General features: G+C 44.6%; 1 protein-coding gene across 3 annotated transcripts in view; it reads right to left on the bottom strand.

Annotated features, from left to right (window-relative positions):
* GFPT1 (glutamine--fructose-6-phosphate transaminase 1) overlaps positions 1 to 22,231 on the bottom strand; it is a 49,816-nt gene that overhangs the window by 5,209 nt on the left and 22,376 nt on the right. The window contains exons 5-21 of one of the 3 annotated variants that reach the window (XR_005775639.1): positions 20,517 to 20,575; positions 17,919 to 18,053; positions 17,170 to 17,231; positions 17,008 to 17,087; positions 15,760 to 15,813; positions 14,446 to 14,551; positions 13,931 to 14,094; positions 12,389 to 12,484; positions 12,071 to 12,168; positions 10,245 to 10,365; positions 9,685 to 9,842; positions 9,270 to 9,384; positions 8,183 to 8,310; positions 7,011 to 7,178; positions 6,748 to 6,909; positions 4,207 to 5,104; positions 3,708 to 3,712 (exon numbers count right to left, since the gene is read on the bottom strand). Coding sequence is in view for 2 of the 3 variants with exons in the window: in XM_040414451.1 (XP_040270385.1) it covers positions 5,060 to 5,104; positions 6,748 to 6,909; positions 7,011 to 7,178; positions 8,183 to 8,310; positions 9,270 to 9,384; positions 9,685 to 9,842; positions 10,245 to 10,365; positions 12,071 to 12,168; positions 12,389 to 12,484; positions 13,931 to 14,094; positions 14,446 to 14,551; positions 15,760 to 15,813; positions 17,008 to 17,087; positions 17,170 to 17,231; positions 17,919 to 18,053; positions 20,517 to 20,575 (1,751 nt within the window). In the remaining variant the exon portion in view is untranslated. Of the gene's footprint in view, positions 1 to 3,226; positions 5,105 to 6,747; positions 6,910 to 7,010; positions 7,179 to 8,182; positions 8,311 to 9,269; positions 9,385 to 9,684; positions 9,843 to 10,244; positions 10,366 to 12,070; positions 12,169 to 12,388; positions 12,485 to 13,930; positions 14,095 to 14,445; positions 14,552 to 15,759; positions 15,814 to 17,007; positions 17,088 to 17,169; positions 17,232 to 17,918; positions 18,054 to 20,516; positions 20,576 to 22,231 lie in introns of those variants that run through there. The other 2 variants (XM_040414451.1, XM_040414452.1) reach the window with 2 other exon arrangements.

Here is a 22,231-nt window from a genome sequence, read left to right as displayed (position 1 = left end):
CTGTAAATAATATATAGAAAAAAATCCATTTATTTTCTTACAAAGGATATTTTTGTCAAAAAATTATTATTTTCATTATTTTCTTTTTTCTTTTTTGTTTTAAAGTTTATTTGTTTTTAATTGCACTATTGCAATACTCAAAAATATAACATTATAGAAAAATTATTATCCTGAGAAAAATATTATTATACCAAGGTGATCTATCAGAGGAAGCTTTGTACATTATACTCCCGGTTGAGTCCGTGGGGCTCAATCGTTCGTAATCGATGTATCCAATAAGCCTCCCTCTGCAGCAATAACTTGTTCCTATCTCCACCCCGACGTGGAAGGGGTACACCGTCTATAATCTGGTAACGCAACTGTGCCACTGTGTGTCTATGTGCATGGAAGTGGAATGGTACAGGAAATAATAAATTTTGCTTGCGGATGGTGGACTTGTGGTTAGTTTCTTCGGGATACAGAGGATTATCTGCACCACCGAGTATACAGGTGGCAGGACGCAAAAGGTGTCGCGGTTCCATTCTCTCGTATGAGAGACTGGCGAGTGGGTTCGGCTTCTTCCGGCTCTGGAAGCGACGTCTCTACTGGATATCGGGCGCCTTTTTTAGGCCGACGACCACGCAAGCCAAGACAAGGCGAGCCGGGCGCCATCATAGGCGAGGCAGACGCTCCACGGATCACGAGGTCCCAGGTAAGGACAAAAACTTAGTATTCAATCTGTCCTCTAAAAATCTGAGTGTGGCCGACATGAACTTATTACAAAAGGGTTTATCATTTAGCCCCACTGGAAGCCTTGATACGTTCAACCTTGATACTGACTTACAACGGTTTTACCGTAATATACGTTTAAAGGCCCATTTTTCTTCAGAACACATGGTCCCTCAATCCGTTCATTCTGAGACTGGAACCGAGTTGAGATAAAACAACAGGATAAGCCCCTAAAAGAACCACGGATTCCACTTGTAATTCAGTATCATCCATGGTCTCAGAGATTGAGAGGGATAATAAATAAACATTGGAACGTTGTGTCAAAGTCGTACCCACAAGTAGTGGAGTTTAAACTACCACCTATGATGTGCTTCAAAAGAGCCACAAATATATGTGATAAGATAGTACGGGCTGACATTGGAAGTAGTAAAACTGCACCTATACAGAGAGTACTGGCTACTCCTAAAATGGGAACTTTTCCCTGCTTAAATTGCGTACACTGCTCTAGTGTGATTAAGGGTACACACTTTACACATCCACAATCTGGCGAACGCATACCTATAAAAAAATTTTTTACCTGTGACAGTCGTTTTGTTATATATATTTTAAAGTGCCCCTGTGGTCTATTGTACGTGGGAGAGACTTCCACTAGGATGAAAGACAGACTTAGTAACCACAAGTCCACCATCCGCAAGCAAAATTTATTATTTCCTGTACCATTCCACTTCCATGCACATAGACACACAGTGGCACAGTTGCGTTACCAGATTATAGACAGTGTACCCCTTCCACGTCGGGGTGGAGATAGGAACAAGTTATTGCTGCAGAGGGAGGCTTATTGGATACATCGATTACGAACGATTGAGCCCCACGGACTCAACCGGGAGTATAATGTACAAAGCTTCCTCTGATAGATCACCTTGGTATAATAATATTTTTCTCAGGATAATAATTTTTCTATAATGTTATATTTTTGAGTATTGCAATAGTGCAATTAAAAACAAACTTTAAAACAAAAAAGAAAAAGAAAAAAGAAAATAATGAAAATAATTTTTTGACAAAAATATCCTTTGTAAGAAAATAAATGGATTTTTTCTATATATTATTTACAGCGAACATAATGAAGGAAGAAAGAAGTAAGGAACAAACTAAAGTGAATTTAAAGGAACTCATATGTTTTTGTTTTAACACTGATTGGTGGGTGTGGTTTTCTGTGTGATGTCATTTCTCTGTGTTTGGGCGCTCTATTTAAACATGAAATGTTCTTTGTATGAGGATAAGTCTGAGGAAGGTGCGGCAGCACCGAAACGCACGCGTCACTTATTGCCTGTACATGTGACTGAATAGATACAAAGAAAGAATTATCAACAGCGAGTGCCGGTCTCTTTCATTGATTCTACATTGGGACGCCATCCCATAGACTCGTGCACCGTGACCATATACAGCAGTGCCGACCTGTGATTATTATATTATATATATATATATATATATATATATATATATTAAAATACAATAATCTGGAATCAAAGTGATATAAATGGGAGCAGCTGAGTGTTTCATAAATGGTATGAAGGCCTTATTCAGACAGCTGTAATGTGGGCAGGTCCCTCACCTATGACATCATTCATAGTAAAGGGATCCTCAGGAGGACCATTGGACTCCATCTGGCCCCAGATGCAATCACAAGCCCTGCACCCTAACCTCTGTTATTCAGTACTTCCCGAAATGGCCAATAGCAGGGGTTAAAAGGGTTGTCTCATTTCAGCAAATGGTTTGATTAGGTAGATAAAGTTAATACAAGGCACTTACTAATGTATTGTGATTGTCCATATTGCCTCCTTTGCTGGCTGGATTCATTTTTCCATCACATTATACACTGCTCGTTTCCATGGTTACAGACCACCCTGCAATCCATCAGCAGCGAGCGGTGGCCATCATTAGACAGTATAGGAAAAAGCACTAGCCTATATGTGCTCCCATGGCTTAGCCACCAGAGAGGCCGGGACTTTTTTCTATACTATGCAAGCACGGCCACTGCTGATGGATTGCAGAGTGGATGTAACCCCTGGAAACGAGCATTGTATAATGTGATGGAAAAATGAATCCAGCCAGCAAAGGAGGCAATATGGACAATCACAATACATTAGTAAGTGTTTTGTATTAACTCCCTCTACATGATAAATGCCACTTGCTGAAGTGACACAACCCCTTTAAGAGAGGACATTAGACTGCAGAGTAAATAGAGTGAAGCCTGCCGCCTCTATTAGAAGGCATGCAGTATGACGCAATGGTTATTTGTAATCTGCTGCCAATAATAATAATCTACAGAATCTTCAACAGCAACAGTGCCACCTACAGGCTACAAGAGGGGATTGCAATGTTACATACTATTACACGAATGCCATGGGTAATCCGTTAACTATGCAGTAACCAGAATAGTAAGGTGCATGTCCCATTCTTAACTTCTCATTTCCTGGACCCCAGCCCTTCTGATAATTAAATGCACACAGACTCCAAGCTAGGTAAATGCATGGACATGTCCAAACTTTATTGTTTCACAGAATCCAAGAGTTTTTTTGTTTTTTGTTTTTTAAGCACTGTACGCATCTTTGGTCCGATGTAAACTTCTTTTTCATTAATAGGAGAACAGCATCTTTCCATCTAATGGAAACTTTTATACATTTCTTTCCAGTTAAAACAGAAAATAAAATAGACAAAAATCATATTTAAACACTAAAGTACCAACAAATTCTACCGAATACAAAATAAAGAGAAAATAAGGGACGTGAGAGAGCATAAAAAAAGTCACATTGTCTTTCCTAGAAATCCTCATCTCTAGTAGTGCACATGTAGGTCTCGTAAAGCCTTCATTTCATATCTAGGAGTCTAATTTTAGTGAGTGGGAGGGGGCATAGAAAAAAAAAGTGTTAAAAGGGGGTTGTCCCAGGCAGGAAAAACATCCCCCTTCCCCAGAGACGGCACCACTACTGACCATGGACTGTGTCTAGTATTGCCATATTCACCTGAATGGGGATGAACTGCAATACCAGACGCAGCCTACCAATAGGGGTGGTGCCGTTTTGGGTTGGGGGGAAAATATAAACCTTATTCTATTTATTCCCATAAAACCCTTGATGCGGCTTGGTAAAGAAAAGCATGACCCACCTGTGAGAAAATTGTGTGTTTTCTAGAATTAGCCTTTGTGAGATGCTGCCTAGTATTGACACCCATTGGGTGCCCCCTTCAGATGGCTCCGGAATGAGAGACCCTAACAGGCTGGCGGAGAGGTCAATTTCACAGTGACCCGATTCCAGATTTCTGTGGTAGGTCAAACACAAGCCCTTCGTGCAATGTAAAGGTAAGGTGTAAAAAAGGTAGTTTTTAGAATATATAAAGATATATAAATAGGACCCATAACGGTCTAGATAAAATGTCAATAATGGTGGGTGAATATTTTTAGCAGAAGACCAGACCCTGCAATGTGTGGAGAAGGTGGACGCTGCCATTGCTAAAACATAACAGAAACCTAGTACCTGCAAAAGTACAGAAAAACCAGCATCAACCGATATCCTATGTCATCAGGCAGTAAAGTAGGGTGGGTGCAGACATGTCAGCAAGACTGAGTGTGCCGAGGAAGAGGCCACACAACCGCAGACCAAGGATGGCCTTGAAACGTGAATTATTATTTTTTTATCAGTTTGGCAGAAACCAGACAGATTTTCTGAACCAATATGGAATGTGTGGTCCTGGCCTCCTGGAAAATCAGGATTCAATGTGTCCATGAGGGTGAGCCTTCTTCTAAATGTCATTCTAAATGTATTGGAAGTAGAAGGGGGAAGAAGCTCCTGGCGCAGCGGTTGTCCCAAAAATTCTTCCATACATGACCTTACGCCAGGGGTCTGACATAACCATTTGTGTCAGGTTATTTTACGGACGCCGAGTCTTCAACTCGTTGCCTGTTATGTACAAAGGAAATTAGGAGACGAGTAGGACGTGGCATGGCTGCTTGCAAGGACAGGAGACAACCTCTTGGCACAGGCCATGAGGTGGCCAGGGAGTAAACAGACAGAGTTATAAAGTGCTGGACTTGGCAGGACAGGAGTCAACCCAAATCACTAGACCTCTGTCAAGGTTACTGCAACTGAAGGAAATGGCTACTCGTGTGATCTCCATGGAATCTACCATTGTACGATATTCTGCCCTTCATCATTTACATGGTGCAGCCAAAAAGAACTGCAAATGGATCAAAACAACAAAAGAAAACACCGAAACATATATACAAAAGTAAAAATTGGGATAAAAAAAAAAATTTTTTTTTAGAAATAGTGTCTTCTGGTGGGACTGCTTGGGTTTATTCCACGGTCACCGACTTAGCCAAGTTTCTAGGACAATCCACCTAAGGGAAAACGGAGAACGGGGTTATAGTAGATTAAAGGCTATGTACATCTCATCTTTGGGGCAATTTTTTATGATTGCATTTTAGGCTACTTTCACACTCGCGTTTTGTGCGGATCCGTCATGGACGGATCTGTTCAGATAATACAACCGTGTGAATCTGTTCAGAACGGATCCGTTTGTATTATCTTTAACATAGCAAAGACTGATCTGTCTTGAACACCATTGAAAGTCAATGGAGGACGGATCAGTTTTCTATTGTGCCAGATTGTGTCAGTGAAAACGGCTCAGTTTTCACTGACACAGTCTCCAAAGCTAAATGGATACTGAACTGATGCACAGTGATGGTCAGTTCGCAGTGTTCGCCAGCAAACACATGCGGGCTGCCATCTTTAGTAAGGAAGACTCACCCGTCCGGCGATGCACAGGTAAGCCCTTACCTGTGTCGGGAGCCGGTCTGAAATCAAATGCAGTCACCGGGAGCAGGCAGTTCCGAGAACAGCCGCCGGGGGCCTTCATCGGGCTGTTCTCGGAACTGCCTGCTCCCGGTGACTGCATTTGATTTCAGACCGGCTCCCGGCACAGGTAAGGGCTTACCTGTGCATCGCCGGACAGGTGAGTCTTCCTTACTAAAGATGGCAGCCAGCATGTGTTCACTGGCGAACACTGCGAACTGACCATCACTGCTGATGCGTTCTGAGCGGATCCTTTTCCATTCAGAATGCATTAGAATGCATTGCAAACTGATCCGTTTTGGACCGCTTGTGAGAGCCCTGAACGGAACTTACAAACGGAAAGCCAAAACGCCAGTGTGAAAGTAGACTTACTCATTTTGGGCTAAAAATCTTTTTTTCAAATGGTCTTTATTAAAATTGTTCAGCTGTCTGAGATACAAGGGTTAAAAAAGTCTGTTAGCAGAATGTTACAGTCTGCTTTCTTTTAATCTCATCATCTGACGACTCATGTGTAGCTCTCATCTGATCTTCTCCCCTAGATGTACTATGGTAGAGACAGCCCATGTGGCTAATATGGGACCATGTGTCCATGTATTTTTAATGCGTACAGGAGGACAATTGGACATGCCCAATCTTTTTTTTTCCCTCAATAAATGAATGGCAAATGGGTACTTCTTATACATTAGCTGGCCGTCCAGTCCTACCGTATCATCAGGTTTGGCCAATGTTAGTCTAACGTGTATGGTCACCTTTAGTCTCACCCCTTCTTGCTGCAGTGACATCAAACAAGAGAAGGACAGGACAGAAGCCTCCCTCAAGGGATCAAAATGTGAGATTAAAGGGGTATTACCATTATGACAAGTTATCACCTATCCACTAGATAAGGGATAACTATCGGATGGCAGGGGGTCCTACCGATCAAGAGAATGGGTCCCCTGTACCTGGTGAACCCCATGAAATGGACAGAGGCTGGTCAGAAAACTGCATTGCTGCTCCATTAGGACTCAGGACTCTCGGGGTCACACAGCCTTATAAAAGGAGTGTAGGTCATAACGGGACCTCACACTGACACACTCGCTCGTGTGTGTCTGGCCTAAGACAAACAGTTCACACAATGGAGCTACAAGCCAGCAGCATTTTGATCATGATCATAACCGAGACCAATACAAGATAAAGCAATGCAACTCACATCGTATCCTCTGAGCACAGCAAGATGGAAGGCAAGGAGCTGCAAGGGGATCACACAGAGGATTCCTTGAAGACAATCTACTGTGTGAGGCACCTTTATTGTACGTTTGATTGAGTTAATCGTTTCTGTATCCTCCTTGTCACAGATTACCACCGGCCGACCCTGGAAAGAAAATGGAAAAACATGATGCGTAAAAAACCAAACCACCATACAAGTAATCTGCAGGTCACTCCCACCACACCAGTTTATGCGTCTGGACCTACGTGTCTTGCCACCACTTGCTGCAGAGCATTTTGGCACTTGGTGTAGGCGTGATCTCTCATAATGATCATTATAACCGGCATTAGTTTGTCCACCAGGGCCAGTGGACCGTGCTTCAGTTCTCCAGCCAAGATCCCTTCTGAATGCATGTATGTGATTTCCTTAATTTTCTGCAGAAGAGAAAAAAAATTGCATAGATTTAAAATCAATGTATACAACATATAACCATAAGAAGGCTCAGGGAACAAGTGTTCAACGACACAATAAATCCACTGGAGACCAATATCGGACCAGCCGCCGTTATTAAATAAAGTCCTAAAGGATTGTTGAATGCACACGACCATATGTATTTTGCGGTCCACACATTGCAGATCCACAGAATATGGATGTGGTCTGTGTGCAGTCTGTTTTTTTTTTTTGCGGACCCATTTACTGGAATTGGACCGTGATCTTCATTTTGTGGACCTATTCGATTACTTTGCAAAACAGACATACGGATGCGGAAAGCACACAGAAGATCTTGTGCTTTCCGCATCTATACGTCAGTTCCGCAAAAAGATACAACATATCCTATACTTGGCTGCAAAATGCAGACCGAGGACCCATTGACGCAAAAAATGCAGATGTAACACGAAAGGGACCTGTATTTTGCAGACCAATAAATACATATGATTGTGCCTTTGAGGCCTAAGGGTTAAGTTAAGCTAAGCGAACCATATACATTCGATGAATGGCAGACAAACCTGCTGATTTCAGCAGGAATGGGTGACTATCGGCAGACATTAGAGAGAAGGACCAGGCAGTTGGATTTCAGCATGTCCGATCTATTTTGTTTTCGGGGGGGGGGGGGGGGGGGGAATGCCACCAGAGAAGTCTGGCAGCGGTGTATTCCTCTTTTCCTATTGAGAACACTTGCACACTTGGGTAGAGGAGTATATGTATGGAGGTAAGGAGGGTGCCAGGATGAAAGGCTGTCTGTATGGCCAGCCTTAGCGTAATGGGTGTCATAGCCATATGAAAGGTTTTGCAAGCCAAACTCAAAATGTATCTTCTGTACGCAAAAATTGGAATTCTTTAAATGATGCAGCTGTATGTGGGCATCTCCCCAAATTGTAAATTTTATGTGCACTGCCGGTGTATCCGCTGCCAAAAGTAACGCCACTACTCCACCTACCAGGGCTCCTTCCAAGCAGGTTGCATAGTGAAATCCACGACCCATAATGAGGACAGATTTCTGCTGGTAGAGCTCGGCCGCCAGATTCTGAATCTCATCGTCAAGGCTCAGGACCTCTTTAATGTTATCTGTCAAAAAGGAATAAAAAGTGGAGTTCATTCCAGGAAAAAACTAAACACTATTACAACATTGTCACCCTGCAGGATACCCACTGCTCATTCAGATCAGATTTTGACTGTGTTTTTAAAGACCTTAAAGGGAACCTGTCACCGGGATTTTGTGTATAGAGCTGAGGACATGGTTGCTAGATGGTTGCTAGCACATCCGCAATACCCAGTCCCCATAGCTCTGTGTGCTTTTATGGTGTAAAAAAAAAAAAACGATTTGATACATATGCAAATTAACCTGAGAGGAGTCCTGTATGTGAGATGAGTCAGGGACAGGACACATCTCAGGTTATTTTCCATATGTATCAAATCGGGTTTTTTTTACACAATAAAAGCACACAGAGCTATGGGGACTGGGTATTGCGGATGTGCTAGGGACCATCTAGCAACCCATGTCCTCAGCTCTATACACAAAATCCCGGTGACAGGTTCCCTTTAAAAAAGGTTTTCGGATTTAGAAAACCAATTTTTTAATGCCCTATTAGGAAAGGGTTCATATGGGACCCTTATCTACTAGCTACATTTCTTGGTCTGGAGGAAACCATTGATTATTTAAGGAAATTGTAATGCTTGATTTCCCCTATGATGGTGCTGCAGGGGCATGTACTGCCAGGTTCCTCCAAAAATCACAGCCGATTGATGGGGAAACCATAGACAGATTACCCAGATTATTACGAATTAGTCATTCTATGACAAAGACCTGAACAGGTTGAAACGCGTCAGTTATGTCTCAAAAGGAGGGATATTGTATTTATATTATGGACATGAAGAAATAAAGATATTGCTGATTTTACTCGCTGGATCAAACTTTTTTTTCCAAGGTATTTGAAGGGTGTGAAGTTGGTCATTGGACTTCCCACCTGAGAGCTAGACGCCATTACTACATAATGGAACATCGAATATATGAGGGATTATCTTACCTGGTAACCTCTTCAGACCGTTCAGAATTTCCTTACGTCTGTCCTGCACAGATATGCGGTCATCACAAAGCATGAGTGCAAACATGATAAGTGCCACAAACTGGCTGGTGTACGCCTGGAAAGAGACAGCACTGGCTTTACACTACATGCATGAGATTATGTAAAATGTACACATCGTCCCGATCACTTCAATGTATGGCGGACGATGCATATAGATCCTGTGTCCAACAGCTCCTAAATCAGTAGTCACCGACCACACTACAGATTAAATGCAGGGCTACCTTCCCCAGGATGGGTCACAGACCTTCCACTTTAAATATGAAAAGATGCAATATGTCACAATTATGCCATCTGGATGATACAAGCAGTTGCTCTCCAGCTAAGGTAACTCCACCATCTCCAGGTCAGTGCTCACCTTTGTGCTGGCCACGCCGATCTCAGGTCCGGCATTAATGTGAACCCCGCAATCTGTCTCTCGGGAGATGGAACTGCCAACAGTGTTGGTAATGCCTACAGTCAGCGCACCGCGATCCTTGCAATACCGCAGGCCGAGTAAGGTGTCCGCTGTCTCTCCTGTGGAAACCATAGGTTGCAAATCAGAGGTCAGCTTTACAAAAGATAGGTCTTTTAGGGGGGGGGCAACAAAAATTTCATTTACATCTGGACACGTGCAAGGTAAGGTGCTAGTCACATCTTGTTATGCAAGCACATTCAGTGTATCTCCCAGTGCGTACGTCAAATGCAGCCATAGGCACGATGAGGAACAAGAGGGTCCTTCTACGCGCTGGAAAGGCGATATGCACAGGCATAACTTTTTTACAGTACAGGGAAGTGCTTTCCCAAAGAGTGAACCACTGCAAAAATGTATGCCGTGGCCACTGTACAGTTATAAAGAAGAATATGTATATGTCAGGGAATTCTTCTGATGTGTAGATGTGAAAAAAAGAGATTATTCAACATTAGTGATCCACTTACCTGACTGGCTAATGAAAAAGCAGACATCATCTCTGAAGACGGGGGTGCTCCTGTCCAAAAAGTCACTAGCAAGCTCCACCATGACTGGCAACTCTGTCAGCTCTTCTAAAACCTGGCGAGTCTGTGGGAAGAGGAGGCACACTATCAGCAAAGACTATTCCAGCATCCTCCACCATCACCAAGTGCCAGCAGAACCCATCCGCCTCCGTCAGCATGACTACTTCTGCACCATTCTGGTGTTCAAAGTGAAATAAGCCTCAACCGTGTCTCATTAAAAGGTCAAAGGGGCCAGTTGGTAACTGTTCAAAGCATTTACCGTATTTTTTCGCCCCATAAGACGCACCTTTTCTCCCCCCAAAATCGAGGAAAAATGCCCCTGCGTCTTATGGGGCGAATGCTGGCAGTTTTACATTGCAAGCTGCGATGTACGAGCGAGCGGGGGAGGGACTGGGAGGAGGAGCTGGGAGCCGGCAATAGCGGCAGGGCGGTGCAGTCAGTGTAGTATAGGGGAGGTCTGTGGATGGCACATATATAACAGTGCCACCCACAGATCCCCCCGTAACAGTGTCAGTCATCCACAGATCCCCCCATAACAGTGTCCGTCATCCACAGAGCCCCAGTAATAGTGCTATCCACAGACCACCATTAGTTCCAAACCCACCAAAAGCACACCTTTTAGTTAAAAATATTTTTTTCTTATTTTCCTCCCCAAAAACCTAGGTGCGTCTTATGGGCCACTGCATCTTATAGGGCGGAAAATACGGTATACCACGCAGTAAGGTCAGTAGGAACAGAGCCTGAGGGGCTAATCACGAGAATGATTGCATTTGCATGTAGAAAAATAAATTAAAAAAATACATGGAAAGCGTTGAAGGAAAGGAAAACTTCACACGCAGGATACAGACACTGAAGGCTATAAATCAAATATGAAAAGCACTCACTCATTACAGAACGTGGCATTGAAAGAATTAGTGCAGGGTGGAAAATGACCGCAAAATTCATCCGGCTGCCAATGGGGAATATTTTCAACAAACCAAACTAACATTAACCCTATTTTAGTCTATATATTTGTAGGCATGAAGACCCATTCCTACCAGTATTTCAATATTATTTACTATTGGGATAAGGGATGTTAAAGGGACGTCACCCGATCAGAGCTCAGGAAAAATGAGAGCTACTTGGAGAATGGCGACAAGGGCAGGTTTTCTGTTTAGTTCTTCAAGTCCATTTCTGCGCATATGAAGTTTATCAGTGACCTATGAGACAACCTATAGGATCTTACATCAATTATTACTTGTTCATTTACAGTCAGATTGTGGTGATTTATCATTATGTCTATGGGGAGATTCAGAAGTATGCTAGAAAAGGAGGCCGGACTGCGAGGTACATGAAACTACGTGTGCCCTTTTGTTAAAAGTGCAGGGGTACCCATGTAGGCACTGGGCCCTTGTACTACAGCCATATTGAGGGGTTAATAGGCCCTGTGATAAATAATATCATCATTATCATAAATCTACTGTCTGTGCCCTTGCAAATCCAACTTGGATTACTGTGCTAGAGGGAGACTGATTACACCCCCATTTGCGTTTATGGGGTGAAGGGGGATGGTAAGTGAATAGAGACTACACAACTCCATGAGAATCACAGCTAGGCATTCCTTCCCCTGCAGCAAAATACCCGGGCCGAGGCAGACTGTCTTGTTGGGGCGCTCCCTGGCACCTAGGGAACCTGCCCTGCCAGTCATCCTCTCCTGCCTACAGTTTCCTATTCTATGCAGTAAAAATAATTTACAGTTAGAAAGTTTAGTCCTAGGAATGGATACTCACAGCCACTCCAGCATGGTAACTAGTCCCGCAAGCAATGAGGATCAGTCGTCGGCATCTCTGGATTTCTTTAAGGTGATCCTTCAAACCTCCCAAATTCACTGGAAAACAGAAGATTGTACTTAGGTTTCAAGCAAGATAATGAAGAGGATGTCCTGTAGATCTGTGTACTCCTGATAGCAAATCCTTCACGTAATTAAGGAAGCCACCAAGATTAGGATAATGAGCTGGAAACCAGTTTTTCTAACCATACTGAGCTTAGATGATCAGGTACAGGTAAGTATACGAGAGGCCTCGGAAAAGCAAGTCGGCTGGTTTTACCTGTCAGGTCGTCAAAGTTCACGCGTCCTCTCATTGTATTGACGACTGACTCCGGCTGCTCAAAGATTTCTTTCTGCATGAATGAACTGAAGTTTCCTGCCAATCAAAACAAGAGAATGTAAAGCAGTAGTCATGATTCTGCAAGAGACGCATGAAGGGCTGCGCGCACGGCTCGTCCTGACGTATAAATGCATACCTGCTTGTCCTCCACACTAGTAGTCTCTCCTACCCTCCTCTTGTCTTATAGGCTGAGGACATCTCGCCCTCTTCTGATCCTCTTGAGTAAGAAATAATTGTTCCCTTTAAGACACACCTCTTGAGGGGACCTGACTCCATACGTAAATCATCCCCATTCATCCTCTACTTGCTCTATAGGACAATTCTAGAGACTGAAGTCACCAGTAACCATTCTTAAAGGGTTTCTACCACCAGATTTTAACCTATTTGGCTGTCTGACACTAGCGATCTGCTACTGTCTGCTGTACCTAACCATGTTCATGTATCACCTTTGTCTGGAGCGGTTAAGCTTAAAAACGTAGTTTTATTGATATACAAATGAGCCTCTAGGTGCTATGGGGGCGTCTTTTCAGCACCTAGAGGCTCAGTCTACTCACTATTTCTGCCGCTCAGCGCGTCCCTCCAGCCCGCCCCTCTCCTTGTAGATTGACAGCCTACTTCTCTCCATCTCGGCCGAATTCTCGCGCCTGCGCCGTGTGCTTCTGTATTCAGCGCAGTGACTGTCGGACCGCTCCCGCAGGCGCGAGAATTTGGCAGAGATGGAGAGAAGTAGGCTGTCAATCTAGAGGAGAGGGGCGGGCTGGAGGGACGCGCTGAGCGACAGAAATAGTGAGTAGACGGAGCTTCTAGGTGCTGAAAAAGACGCCCACATAGCACCTAGAGGCTCATTTGCATATCAATAAAACTACGTTTTTAAGCTTAACCGCTCCAGACAAAGGTGATACATGAACATGGTTAGGTACAGCAGACACTAGCAGATCGCTAGTGTCAGACAGCCAAATAGGTGAAAATCTGGTGGTAGAAACCCTTTAACCCTTACGTTAGGTTGTAAGTTATCAATAGCAGGTATGTGTCCCTAGGAGTCTTAAATTTGTAAATTCTGAATTGCAAGCCTAAAGTTACCCGTACATGTCAGAGTAATAATGTCAGCCAAACCAGTCAATATTTTATGCGTATAGCGGGGTTCCCAACTATAACCCAACAGAGGATGTCAGGGGAAAGCAGGATAGAATACTGTGGATTTATGTTCTTATGGGGTACATGCTACCACCAGAGGTGTCTGACAATGTACCCCAGGCATCTTCAAACTGCGGCCCTCCAGCTGTTGTAAAACTACAACTCCCCGTTGTAGTTTTGCAACAGCTGGAGGGCCGCAGTTGGAGGATGCCTGATCTACCCCATTGAGATGACATGCACACTCTGCTGAGCCAAGCATGTAAGTGCATGGGAAGGGGGGGGGGGATAGCTGGCTAGTGTAGGAGAACCTTGACGCTTCACCCAAACAGCGCAGAGCCTGACACTTACCCTTCATGATCTGCTGCAGCTCCATCTGCAGAGTCTGAATGGCACGTGCTGCATGATCTCCCGCACGTCTCTTGACGCGGTGGATAGAGAGGTGTCCATCCACGACCGCAGCCACGTCGTCATCTTCAAGATAGATCACTCGGTTGGTGTGTTCAATGACAGCGCTGCAAAACAAGCATTGTGTGGGTAAGCAAGTGTCGCCTGAACAATGCCCCCACCCAACACCACTAGGGCGCTTTTTAACATAAAACCTTATTATTCAGGGATCCCCAAAAGGGTGTCACATTAAAATCTAAATCTGAAATGATCACAAGCCAGCTGAACCTCCCATATGAGAGATCCCATTTAACCATAGTGGCCCCATGGACCATAGAGTTGGCGCTTATGAACAATTGCAGCGTTGGAGGAGATGCACAGGCTGCACCATGTAGTAGCAGTTACCATTGGTAAAGAGATGGCATCACTGGCACAGAAGGAGCCCCCAGTGATAACACTGTACTGTACACTTCTCTGACCTGGCGTCGGAGGCAAAGTAATACTCCACAGCTTTCTCATCCACAGGGAACAGGCAGGTTGTGGTGTCCACTCTGGGCAGGGAGCAGCTCCCTTTCTTTTCCATGCCTGCAATAGTGAAAAGAAGACCGTTTTTCTCTCTGTTAGTGTTTGCGGAGGAAGAAAACATAAGAGAAGGCCAAGAAGAGTCCTTAGTTTCAGCCCAACTGGAAGAAATGTAGCAGAAAAAAAAAAAAGCAGAGTCGGTTATAGTAAGCATTCAAGTTATGTCGTGGTAAAGGTTTCCACCCGAGACTGGTACATGGGGTATAGAGCTGGCAGCCTGGTACTAGCAGAGATCGGCTGCCAGTGGCATTAAGGGTTACAATCAACCTACAACTGGATTATAGTTTTATAGGGCTAGACGTCAGAACGGCTCCCAGGTAAGGTATCCATTAGACCATTTTGCCAATAAAAATTGTACAATTTGAAGGGGCGGCGTTCTATGGATGGATAAGGGGCATATAGTGGGAAACTCATTACTATACCCACAATGTACCAGCTGGATGCCAAGCGATCAAAGCCCGACCGCATAGCCAATTCCACGACAGGGTTATAAAGGCTTGTAGTCCATAGCATTATAGGATTAGTACCCCCATAAACAGCTGTTCCATCAGTGCAGCAATACCCTAAACTGTAAGCAATGAAGAACAAGAAACATCATCAGATTGGACATGCCCCCAGAGGGATAGAAAAGAGAAGGAACATTGGCTTTTGTGTTCTGGTACGGTTTCCGCTATCTAGATTATGTAATATGTCCTCTGCCTAGTCAGCAATTCCCTAAAACACTTCAACCTGTTGCTTTCTGATGTAGATGCAGATTTTAGGGACAGATTTCTGTCCCCAGATGAGCGTAGCTGGGATCTATACGGAGAATTCCTGGCAGTTATTTCCAGTTCATTTCTAACGTTTTGGACTAAATGGGGAATAAAACTCAATTTCTCAGTAAACAGCACCATCTAGTGTTCAAAAAGTGAATTTCCCAAAGCATCCATTGGATTCTTTGCTCAAGGCACTAGAAATCATTTGGCCTTTATGTGATAACGGTTTATCTGGTTATTATTAATTAAAAAAAATAACCACACAGAGTAAAGATTTTATGATTTTTGTTGTTGTGAAGCCAGCAGGTCTATATTGAATATAGTGCTGTATTATGTACTTCTGGGATGGCACCTAGATGGACCTGTATGGAGAACAGTACCAGAAACCGACTATATGAATATAGTCTCTTTCTAAGAGAAGGTATATAATGTAATACGAGGCGGCTGGACGGGCACCTTCATCCAGTACAAGGGACCTTCCCTCTAGAGGATAATCGCTGCTTTGTGACACTGAAAATGACAATGAGAAAGGCGACAGCACGAAATCAGACAACACGTCAAAGACACAGGCAAACTATGCATTGCAGCACCCTGAAATGCATACATCATGTACGCCGACCAGGATCGCAGCCATGAAACACAGACTGACAGAGGGCGGTAATATCACGTTACAATGACACAATGGCGATTGTAACTGGACAGCAATTTGCAGAAAATCAATGGTGATCAATAAGTAATAATTAAAACGGACAATACACAATTAAACAATCCCCACACCCCCAATATGCCCGGCACAGTTCTTAAAGGGAATGTCCAGTTTAGAAAACTCATTTTCATACACCCTGACTAAATAGAGGGGAGAATGCATCGCATTTAAAGGGGTTTTCATAGATTTTCTTTTCTGATCGTTAGATCGGTGGGGGTCCGACACCCAGTACAGATGTCAATGAGCTACTTGAGAAGGAACCGGCACTCGCAGTAACGCTGCGCCCTTCTCAGCTCACCAAGCACAGCCCCGTACACTTTGTTTCAAAGCACAGCCCATTCACTTACATGGGGCGGAGCTGTGCCAAGGCCATGTGACCAATGAACGCAACGTCACTGGCCTAGGCAAAGTTGCAAGAAGGCCGTGGACCCACTGCAAGCGCAAGTGCCTTCTCAAACAGCTGATCGGCAGGGGTCCCAGGTGTCGGACTCCCACTGATCAGATACTGATGACCTATCCACAGGAAAAGCCCTTTTAATGCGTATTGTGCAATACTTAGTTTTCCCTGTGGAGGCGCTGCAGGGAAACACTGCCATCTTTCCCCACAGATTACAGCTGCTTTATAGGGGTCCCAGCAATGAGACACTTTGAGATAAGCTTCCAGTCAAGGGACCCCTCTAACCAGAAAGGATTGTCCAAACTGGAGAACCCCTTTAAGTTTCAATGATGTTAAAGAAATATCATCAGGTCAACAGGAAGCAACGTCTAGACACGCTTGGCAAAAGGCAGGCCTCGGTGTTATTCAAAGAATTTTTTTTTTTTTCCAATATTGCTTCTGGAACACTCAGAGGCAGCCGGGTTGACAATGGTGCCCACGAAGGAAGTTCATGTGACATCACTATTGCCGATGCGGCACAGGTCTTGGGTGACTATAGTCAAGGCTGTAGACCCCTGTATAGTGTGGTCAGCCTGGCACTGGTTCAGCAATGTATAATTACCTGAGCGGTACAGGATTGGGATGTGATCGGTGGAAAGCTTGTGTTCGCTGCGTATACCCATCAAAAGTGGGCTACCCCTCCTATAAAGCAATTACACGATTAGCATTAGAATGACAAAGGCATGACAAGTAGACCAACTATGCAATAAACCCACAGGCTTACCTGGTCCCAACAGCCTGGCCGGAATAGTGCACACTCTTAAATACCAGAGCAAAGGCACCTTCCTGTTGGATAAGGCAAGAGGACAGGGTTAAAATGAAGGTGCAGAAGATCAGTAGACAACTGAAGTCAAGGTATGGAGTTTCACCCTCTATCAAACCATTCATGATCCTCATTACAGCTTCTCCGTAGGGGTCCTCCAGCTGTCCCTGAATGGCAAGTCTCACTTTACACAAATATGAATTGATCAGTGGCTGCCATAATTAGGCAGAGAATGGGAAAGCTGGGTGACAACTCCTGTGATAGTTGTAATTGTGGAGATGATGATGGTCACCCAGCCCAGAACCCATCGTCTACAGGACAAAGGTTTGAAGATACTGAAACCCACCACGCCTGGTCCTGCTTGCTCTATACACAACTGATGGAAATAGGTGAGCCCGGACAACATTTGTCACAAGGGCATGCCCAGTGTTATCGGCTGGGAAGAACGCTTGGAAACTGCCCCATGTAAATGTCCTGCCTTCTGTCACCAGCAGGTCTCCCCAGGAGGACGGACCAGCAAAGTAATGATCATCCTGCCCCATTCAGTATGCATCAGGCCATGTTTAAAAAATATTTTAGTTCATTGACTTTTAGATCATTGATGCTTGCTCAGCCATCGTGTAAAAGAACCCTTAAACTGGTGAAAATAATTATTAACTCCTCATTCACCACTGACCAGTCGGGCTCCAGAATTTGGTGGCTGTACTCACCAGCTGCTGGATGACTCGCTCCACAAGGGTGGCAAAGCTGATGCCATCATTCTCCCGATTGTCATACATGTACTTGGCAAGTTTGGCAATGGTTTCTGTGTCAGTCTCAGACTCAAACTCGTAGCCCTTGCTCTCCTGCCGAACAATAAGAACACCATGAAGAGGCCATGCCAATGCAATACATCACTGCACAGATTAGGGTCACTATTCATGGGCTGCATAGACAGTGAATTACAATTTTCCCAGGTGGGAGTATTCAGAGGCAGGGGCGTACTCAAATATCAAAGTCCCATAGCTAAACTTACTATGGGCCCCCTTCTCACCCAGTGAGATTTCTGACCGTTTAAAAATAGGATGACCTTTTTTTGGTACAAGATAAAACGGTCTGCCTGCAGGTACCACTAGGGGGAGCTCTGTGCACAGAAACATATACAGTTACCATCAGCAGCTGCATGGTCTGCCTCCATGGCGAGTATGCCACTGTTAAGTCCTTGCTTCTCAGTTGCACTGAACTCCGCTTTCCACCTCTTCCCTGTCTGCAGATCCTGCCTGTTTCATGGCAGCCTGAACAGAATACATGCTGCCATAAACCTTACTCTGACCAGAGATCCACAGGTTCTGCAGTCAGTCTACTTTCACACTCGCGTTTTGGCTTTCCGTTTGCGAGATCCGTTCAGGGCTCTCACAAGAGGTCCAAAACAGATCAGTTTGCATTCTGAATGGAAAAAGGATCCGCTCAGAATGCATCAGTTTGGCTCAGTTTGCCTCCGTTCCGTCTCCATTCTGCTTTGGAGGCTGACACCAAAACGCTGCTTGAAGCGTTTGTGTCCGTCTGACGAAACTGAGCCAAACGGATCCGTCCTGGCACACAATGTAAGTCAATGGGGACGGATCCGTTTTCTATGACACAATCTGGCACAATAGAAAACGGATCCGTCCTCCATTGACTTTCAATGGTGTTCAAGACGGATCCGTCTTGGCTATGTTAAAGATAATACAAAGGGATCCGTTCTGAACAGATGCAGACGGCTGTGTTATCTGAATGGATCCGTCTGTGCAGATACATGACGGATCCGCACCAAACGCGAGTGTGAAAGTAGCCTTACCCTGCATGCTTATTTCCGGTTTGCTTCTGCTTGAAAATGGTCAATCTTGATAACACCATACTAGCAGAATTACAAACTCACTGCAAATGTGAGCCTTCAAATAACATAGGAGCCTTCCCCTCAAACCTGCTCTCTATGGTAGGGGGTAGGAGAAGTGGTGCATATGACTAGTAAAGTTGTTTGGGGCAATCCATTTCTGAAAAATTAAAGGGAATGTGGCGCCTATAATTTTTTTCGCCCATTTAAAACCAGATAGTGACCTATAGCCTTTTTTTTCTAACCTGTTTTTATTTTTATTTCATTTAATTATTATTAACAGCATTTAGAGAGATGCTTTACAGCAGTCACAGATGCAATTCATTTACTTCTACGGTGGGTTTTCTCGGCATGCTCTGTGACCTGTGCAGAGGTCAGGAGGGAAAAGACAAGCTGTGAGATAACCTATTGTGAATGGTGGAGTCTGGGTTATCTACATAGCGAGGTGATATCTGTCACTGTAATCCTGCTTGTGATGAAAAGTGAACTGAACAGACAAACAAGTGGCCCCTATGAGGCTGTGGGCCCAGTGCGAAAACGGCAGGGTTTTAGATTCTTGTTTTTAATAGGGACATTGAAAATAATAATTTTAAAAAAATACACTTAAAATATATTTAACACAAAAAATTTAAAAGGATGATTTGTCAAGGGCAGCTACTACATTTTGCCCTGCATTCATTTTAGATATAAAGGGGGGGGTCAATTAGATATAAGAGGACCCGTCTCCTCTTCTGATATGTCTGTTTTAGTAACTACTTGCATTTCCCAAGAAATAGCTCTGGAGCATCTATTCTTATAAGCCATTCCTCCTACTAGAAGTTTATTAATAAATTGCCAGCAGTATGTAAAAGTCCAAATGGCCGTTACTATTCGGAGTGTCCCTGCACAGTCGGACACTATCCAATCAGTGTCAGACTACCTGGGATTAGGCTCCATTCACACGTCCGCAAAATGGGTCCGCATCCGTTCCGCAATTTTGCGGAACGGGTGCGGACCCATTCATTCTATATGGGGACGGAATGGATGCGGACAGCACACAGTGTGCTGTCCGCATCCGCATTTGCGGAGAGCGGTCCCGGTCTTTGGGTCCGCAGCTACGCAAAAAGATAGAGCATGTCCTATTCTTGTCCGCAGCTGCATTTCTATAGGAATGCCGGGCGGGTGTGTTGCGGATCCGCAACACAGCACGGACGTGTGAATGCAGCCTTAGCCATTTCAACCTTTAACTGCCCACAGCTGGCAATTCATTTAGAAGTTTCTAGTAGGAATAACAAAGGAACAGCACCACATAGAACCAAATTAAAAGATGTTAACAGAGTTGTTATGCAATGGTGAATGCAAGTAGTACAGAAATGTCAGGAGGGGTCACGGGTCCTCCTCTAATTCTCTACCATGTCAGTATGAACATGAGACATGGCACCAGAGATGCTTGGACCCAGCAGGGCTTAGCACTCACCAAGAACTTCTTCAGATCCTTGTAGTTGGTGATGATGCCATTGTGGATTACGATGAACTCTAGAAGGAAGGGGGGAGAAAAAAAAAAGACGTCATTTCCAGAAAAACACGCCGCGATGAATGATGTGAAGCGGCAGAAATCTGGAGGCCACATGTCAGTACATTTAGGATAGCCCAAACAGTTAGCCTCATGTACGACAGCCACAAATCCTCAGGAAAGCCCTGATGCTACAAACTGCACACTTCTGCACATCTGCTAACTCCTACAGGGAGGCATGTCATGTAATTGATGCCAGGAAACACGGGAGAGGGAAAGTAGCATGACTGGAAGCAATAAATCCCCAAACATTATTAGCCCAGATGTGAAAAAAACGACATGGACGTCTATACCCTACACATCAATCAACACCACACACAGAACTAATCAGCACAGAAACATGGCATTACTACATACTCATCCGGAATTACAGCATGTCGCACTGCAGAGCTGCATTCACTATTCTGCTGGCCTCAGAGTTGAAATCACACCACATTCCTTTCTGGGACTTTTACGGTAACAGATAGGCAGTAAGGTGTGTCTGACGGTTTTCAATAGCAACCAGCAGAACTATGAAGGACGTTAAAGGTTATACTTTCACAGCATTGCATAAACTGTTGGTTTAGAGTTAAAGGGGTTGTCCAGAAGTTATTATTAACGAGCTATTGTCAGGATAGGTCTTCAATATCTGATTGCCGGGGGTCTGACTCCCGGCACCCCCGGCTATCAGCTGTTTGAAGAGGAGGCGGTGCGCCATGCTCGTCATTACACTACGTTTCGTCTCTTGTGGAGCGGTCGGCATAGTGTAAGTACTCGCTCCCTTCGCTTGTATTACACTGCACTTCCGAGAAGGGTAGTGTAATAAAGAGGAGGTAGTGCTCGCGTGGAGTGCAGCCTCCTCTTCAAACGGCTGATCAGCTGGGATGTCGGGAGTCGGACGCCCCTATCCTGACAACAGGTCATCAATATTGACAGCTTGACAACGCCTTTAGGGGGCCATTCACACGTCCGCAAGCGTTTTGCGATCCGCAAATTACAGATCCGCAAAACAGACACCGGCCATGTGCGGTCCGCATTTTGCGGACCGCACATGGCCGGCACTTTAATAGAAATGCCTTTTCTTGTCCGTGTCTGCGGACAAGAATAGGACATGTTCTATTTTTTGCGGAACGGAAGTGCGGATGCGGACAGCACACTATGTGCTGTCCGCATCTTTTCCGGCCCCATTGAAAATGAATGAGTCCGGATCCGGTCCGCAACGTTGCGGAACGGATCCATTTTGCGGACGTGTGAATGGACCCTTAGCTCGATTCACACAACCATGCTGGGTCCGTGAAATACAGCACGTGGACTGTCAATCACATCTCCTGGACTGAACTGACTGCATCACAGTGATTTATGATACAGTTAGTTCCTATCCGATTGTGGGTCTATTGTACTTAAGTACAGTACAACAGACTTGCAATCAGATAGGAACGGACTATATCAAATCACTATGATGCAGCGAGATCGGGGTTAGGGGAGCTGCAGTCGGCCCAGGAGATGCAGCAGACGCATGGGCTGTATTTCCTGGACCGAGTATTGTCTCATAAATCAGGCCTTAGGGGCAAAAACTAGTAGAGTGAAGACTCTCCAACACCATCTCCACCTCCTTGAGACGACCACCTCCTACCTGACAA

This window comes from Bufo bufo, chromosome 1 (assembly GCF_905171765.1).
Source record: "Bufo bufo chromosome 1, aBufBuf1.1, whole genome shotgun sequence".
NCBI classification, from domain to species: Eukaryota; Metazoa; Chordata; class Amphibia; order Anura; family Bufonidae; genus Bufo; species Bufo bufo.
This window is presented reverse-complemented; position numbering and strand designations above follow the sequence as displayed.